This window comes from Sinocyclocheilus anshuiensis, unplaced genomic scaffold (genome assembly GCF_001515605.1).
Source record: "Sinocyclocheilus anshuiensis isolate Anshui unplaced genomic scaffold, SAMN03320099.WGS_v1.1 scaffold129, whole genome shotgun sequence".
NCBI classification, from domain to species: domain Eukaryota; kingdom Metazoa; phylum Chordata; class Actinopteri; order Cypriniformes; family Cyprinidae; genus Sinocyclocheilus; species Sinocyclocheilus anshuiensis.
This window is the reverse complement of record NW_015537946.1, coordinates 387586-393739: the sequence shown is the minus strand read 5'-3', so window position 1 is coordinate 393739 and position 6154 is coordinate 387586. Positions and strand designations below refer to the sequence as shown.

The 6154-nt window shown below is 33.4% G+C and overlaps 1 protein-coding gene across 2 annotated transcripts in view; it reads left to right on the top strand.

Annotated features, from left to right (window-relative positions):
- The first annotated feature begins 313 nt into the window (after positions 1 to 313).
- The window catches only part of LOC107664075 (zinc transporter ZIP9), a 29494-nt gene continuing 23653 nt past the window's right edge, over positions 314 to 6154 (top strand). For both annotated transcript variants that reach the window (XM_016454536.1, XM_016454527.1), the window contains exon 1: positions 314 to 946. In XM_016454536.1, coding sequence (XP_016310022.1) covers positions 851 to 946 — 96 coding nt within the window. In that variant the 5' untranslated portion in view covers positions 314 to 850. The remainder of the gene's footprint in view (positions 947 to 6154) is intronic.

Genomic DNA, 6154 nt, shown 5'->3' with positions numbered 1-6154 from the left:
ATGAAGAATGAACTTAGAATATGGGAGTGGATAACCTAAAACTTAAAATATATATTTACTTATGGACTAGAGAGTTTATTTTTGTATCTTAAGAGAACAGAGCTGATTAAGAGAATTTAGAGGGACCATTTTTATTGAGGTAAAGAAGTGTTTTTTTTTTCTTGTCCTCTCATTATGAAAGGGTAAACGCTGGTCCAAACTCCAATACAGTAGGTGGCGATAATTCACCTTAACATTGGTGCTACCCGCCATAAAACCGAAGAAGAAGAAGATACGGTGGGGGCTTTTGTTTTGACGGTGATGTGGCCCGGAAGTGCTTTATTCACACTGCCAACATTACACTCTGCTAGTTGGCTAATGGCTATCAGTGTCGGTCGATACTGCGGAATAGGTAGCAAACTAGATGGGTTTACCGCGACAAAATAATGTCGCCTATTTAGGAATCACAATGCCATTAATCGCAGCATGAGATCAGAGAAGTAGACTATGACAGACATTCACAAATCTGTTGATTTATGTGTTTACTCGCAGACCGATTGTTATGATTTTAGCTAAGCGTGACGTGATGCTGTGTGATTAAAGTTGAGCAACACTGTTCAGATAATCGACCAAGTCAGTGTACCAAGAGCTCCAAAACCGACTCTGCAGCAGATCAGTAGTGGATGTTCGTGTTTAATCGTGTGATTTGTAAGGATAGATGCATACAACTGACTAGCTAACAGGCTAATACACCAATCCAAGTAAGAAGTGTCTGCTGGCACCAGACATCGGCCGATTGTAACGTTACAGGATTTGTTGTTAAACTCTAAAGTGATCCTCGAACTGAGACAGCGGTGTATCTTGAGCTGAAATGGATGACTTCAGCTCCATCAGTCTGCTGTCTCTGGCTATGCTAGTCGGCTGCTATGTGGCTGGAACTGTTCCCCTAGCTGTCAACTTCTCTGAGGTGAGTCTTAACTTGAGTTGAACATGTCTCCAGTAGTTTATTTAGGACAGGTGTGTTTAGTGTTCAGACCTTGAGAGCTCTCTAGGGAAATAACTGTGTGTCTGAGAAGATAAGTTTAGTCGTCCATCATGTGTAGCGCTGAGGTCCTCAGGAGCAGGACTGAGATGTACATGAAGTTTGATCTCCAAAAGTTTGAGCATTCTTGATTTAAACTACCAAATAGTTTTAAAAGTTTAAATGTTGAATGTTATGTAGGGATATGCCGGTATCAAATTCTCATGTTGCGATTAATTGCTAATGGTTTTTATCACGGTATACGGTATTATCACGATATTGAAATTTAGTTTAAAAAAGTGCTGTCATAATACAGTATAACAGGTTTAATAACTTTTTTCTTATAACAAAAATAATTGAACATTTAAATGCAATAAAGCAATACAGAAAAATGTATAAAGTTAAAAGTTTTACATAGATTAAAGTGCAAAAGAACTATAAAGACCAATAGGTATCACTTTACAATAAGACCTCATTAGTTAACCTTAGTTAATGCATTAAAATTCACAATGAGCAATAGCTACATTTGCTACAGAAGTTATTAATCTTTGTTAAAAAAATAGAAGTCTTTGTTCATGTTAGCTCATTAAATAACACAACTTTCGATTTTAACAACGTGTTATTAAATATTGTAATTACCTAAGATTAATGAATGTTCGGAAGAATTTTTCATTGGCAGTTTATGTTAACTAATGAATTAACTAATGTTAACTAATGAAGCCCTAATGTAAAGTGTGACCGAACAATAAAGAATCAAAACACTTTCAAACAATATCTAGGGCATGTTGTAGTCCAGATTAAAATGTAAAAAAAGATTGAAAATAAATAGCCTATTAAGTCTAAATATTTAAGTATTTGGCGCTGTGATGAACATCATAGCAAATACACAAATCTCAATGGCTGTTTAAATAATTTAAACAACTTTCAGAAACAGAAAGTAGTGCAGCTGCTTTGTTTACAGGGTTTCCGGGGTAACGGCTGCATTTAAATGAATTATTATTATTATTATTATTTCTGCAGTTTAGCACCATCTGCTGTCAGAGAGTGAAAGTGCGCTTTCATCCAGAGCGTCTCTCGCATGTTCCGCCATGTGTTTCTCGTCCGCGCTTATTTACATCAGAGTGCGCACGCGTCTTTCACGCAGCATACAGCGGTGTTATGCATTTTGACCAGTTGATGGGAGAAGTATTCTTAAAATGCATTCAAAATTCTAAATAATTTGTAATATATAATTATTCACGGTATTTAGAAGTGCCCACGATAACAATATCGTGCATATTCATTACCGTGATATATCGCATTACCGAATACCGGCACAAGTCTAATGTGATGTCAACTGTAAGTTTATACTGTAGACACACCATGTTTAACTTGCCACCTACGTTGTATTTATTTAAACAGATTTGTCACGGAACTGCTTTAAAAAACGGTTCCGATTGATTTTCTGGACAAGCGAGCTGTATGTTTTATGAGACATCAAAACATGTTTTAGTGACTAAAGCAGAAAAGTGGAAGATCTTAAAATTCTGAACATGCCTGTCTGAATACCATAAATATTCTTTTTCCAAAGTTTGCATGCCTGTGACTCTAAAAGTATTCAATATATTTGAATATCCTTCTAGATTCTCATTCTTAATAAACTTTCCTTTTGAAATCTTAATTTTCAAGGCCCCATATAGTTCATTCCCATAGATATGGAGATTTCAAAGCAGCCCCGTGTTTAAATTGTTGAATTTGACCCATTTTCAGTGATTGAAAACTAGACTTGTGCCGGTATTCGTTAATGCGGTATATCACGGTAATTAATATGCACGATATTGTTATCGTGGGCACTTCTAAATACCATGAATAATTATATATTACAAATTATTCAGAATTTTGAATGCATTTTAAGAATACTTTTCCCATCAACTGGTCAAAATGCCCAACACCGCTGTATGCTGCGTGACAGATGAGTGCGCACTCTGACGTAAACAAGCGCAGGCGAGAAGCACATGGCGGAACATGTGAGAAAATTCTTCTGAACATTCATTAATCTTAGGTATTCCAATATTTAATAACAGGTTGTTAAAATTGAAAGTTGCGACTGTGTTATTTAATGAGCTAACATGAACTAAGACTTGTATTTTTTAAACAAAGATTAATAAATTCTGTAGCAAATGTAGCTATTGCTCATTGTGAATGTTAATGCATTAACTAAGGTTAACTAATGAGGTCTTATTGTAAAGTGATACCTATTGGTCTTTATAGTTCTTTTGCACTTTAATCTGTGTAAAACTTTTAACTTTATACATTTTTCTGTATTGCTTTATTGCATTTAAATCTTCAGTTATTTTTGTTATAAGAAAAAAGTTATTAAATCTATTATACTGTATTATGACAGCACTTTTTTTAAACTAAATTTCAATATCATGATAATACCGCGATAAAAGCATTAGCAATTAATCGCAACATGAAAAATTGATACCGGCATATCCCTATTGAAAACCAAATGTGGGTCACTTTGCATACAGCTGATACTTATTACTGCATTTGAAAGAGGAATGTTTGAAGAATAATGTTTAAACTAGAAATGCATCTTGTTTCCTTCTATCAAAAGAATTGCATAAAACAACTCTTTGCGTACCAAATATCTACTGAAAATGGTTAAGTTGAGGCACATTAACCTACTCTCAAAGGTGTATTTATAAGAATCAATATTTGAATCAGTTTTATGGATATTTGGAAGATGGGAGTTTGTTCACTTTAACCGCTTCTGAAGCTACCAAGAGTTCAAATACAGAGTATTGTAACTACACGTTACCACATTGACATCCCGATATCTTTGAGACTGAACTATATAGGGCCTTAAAAATTAAGACTCCAAAAGAAAAAAAAAAAAGAAGAAGAACAAGAATCTAAAATGACATTAAGATATCTTTAACACTTCTTGAATTAAAGACTTGTAAACTTAGGAAAAATGTTTGTTTTTGGCATTCAGAGAGGTGTATTGTATTCAGTTGTTTTGATAGACGGAAACAAGATACATTTCTAGTTTCAGTATTATTCGTTCTTCAGACATTCCTCTTTAAACACAATAATTATCAGCTGTTTAAAAAGGTAACTACATTTGGTTATGGACCCTTAAAAATGGGTAAAATTAAAAAAATTTGGACATGGAGTCACATTGGGGTCCCAATATCTATTGGACTGATCCATATGGGGCCTTAAAAATTAAGATTCCAAAATAAAATTTTATTAAGAATGTGAATCTAGAAGGATATTAAGATAGCTTGAATACTTTACTATAGAGTTACAGGCATGCCAACTTTAGAAAAAGAGTGTTTATGGCACTCAGACAGGTATGTTTTATGCAATTGAGCTGAAAAACAAAATAGATACATTTCTAGTTTTTAACGTGATTTGTTCTTTAGATATTCTTCTTTAAAAGAAAAAAAAAAACTATCGGCTGTATGAAAAGTGATCCACGTTTGGTTTTTGACCACTGAAAATAAGAACAATTTACCAATTTACTCATGGAGCCACATTAAGATCTCCATATCTCTGCGACTGAACCATTGAGGGCCTTTAAAACGAAGATACCAAAAGGAACGTTTGTCAAGAACCAGAATCAAAAAGGATATTAAGATATCTTTAATACATCTTGAGTTATAGACATGAAAACTTGAGGCAAAAAACGCAAGTGCTTTTTGCCATTTTTGAACTGTCACTGTTGGTACAATGAAACAAGATTTTACTAATAGACCTACCAATCTCTGTGTAAAAAATAAAAGGATGCTGCCACCTTTCTAAAGTCATTTTACACCCTTCTAATTTGGCTCCAAAGCTCAGGTGAAAACTGTCATTTTGACCCCCCTCTACAAAATAGTGGATTACTCAGTAGATGCACGTCTGTGACATGTAATATTTTGGTTTTCATCACTATATACATTTGTCTTTCTACAGAAAAATACATTAACAAAATCAAAGATTTGAGCCGGGGACCTCTGGTTGAGTTGACATGGAATGACCCTTTTGTGAAATATCATTACAATTTAAAATTACAGTTTTTAATATATATTTAAAATGTACTTTAAAATTCTGTCATGGCAAAACTGAAATTTCAGTAGCCATTACGTCAATCTTCAGTATCACATGATCCTTCAGAATGCATTATAATATTGTAGTTTGGTGCTCAAGAAACCTTCTCATTATTATCAGTACCTTAAAGGGTTAGTTCACCCAAAAATGAAAATTAGGCTGCGTTTTACTCACCCCCGAGGCATCCTAGGTGTATATGACTTTCTTCTTTCAGACGAATCCAGTTGGAGTTATATTAAAAATTGTCTTTGATCTTTCAAGCTGTTTAATGCCGCTCAGCGGGTGTTGCATTGCTTCAGTCCAAAAGAACTTAAATAAAAATTGCCCATCCATAAAAAAAAAGTGTCTCACACGGCTCCGGGGGTTGAACAAAGGCCTTCTGTAGCAAATCGATGTGTTTTTGTAAGAAAAATATCCATATTCAAAACGTAATAATCATTTGAATCTAGCTTGCACTCACTGTTGTAAACAGAAGCAGTTCCGGGGAAATGACGTATGAGGTCGGCCTTAAAAAAAATATATATATATATTTTTTTTTTTTATATAAAAAAAATAATAAAAGAGAATAAGAATAATAGTAATAAAAATTGACTTTTAATGTTATGTATAAGCTGATGCTGATGTAGAGCTGGGCGATATAGCTAAAAAAAAATATCAATGATATAATGTTTCATATCGTTCGGTATCGATAATTATTGACATTTTTTATAACCTTTTTTAAAACAAAGAGCAATAGAAAAAATGTTTACATTTGACCACGGTATTTTTAAATTTACCCAATTTATTGAGACAAACAACACATTTTTTGTTTTAACAATCAAACACAAAATTTAAAAAAAAAAAAAAATATCTAATTTCTAATGTTTTATATGCAGATTAAATAGGTCTTGAGGAAACTTTTGGCTTGTTTCCCGAGGCCACAGGAGGGCGCAATGAACAAAATAATGCAGCGCATTTAAATTGTCAACGCAAGGAAGTAACTCTATAAAAAATTTGCATTACGTCTAAATTAACTCATATAAATCAAATATAATTTCGTAAATTGCATAAACAATTATGAACAAAACAGCATCA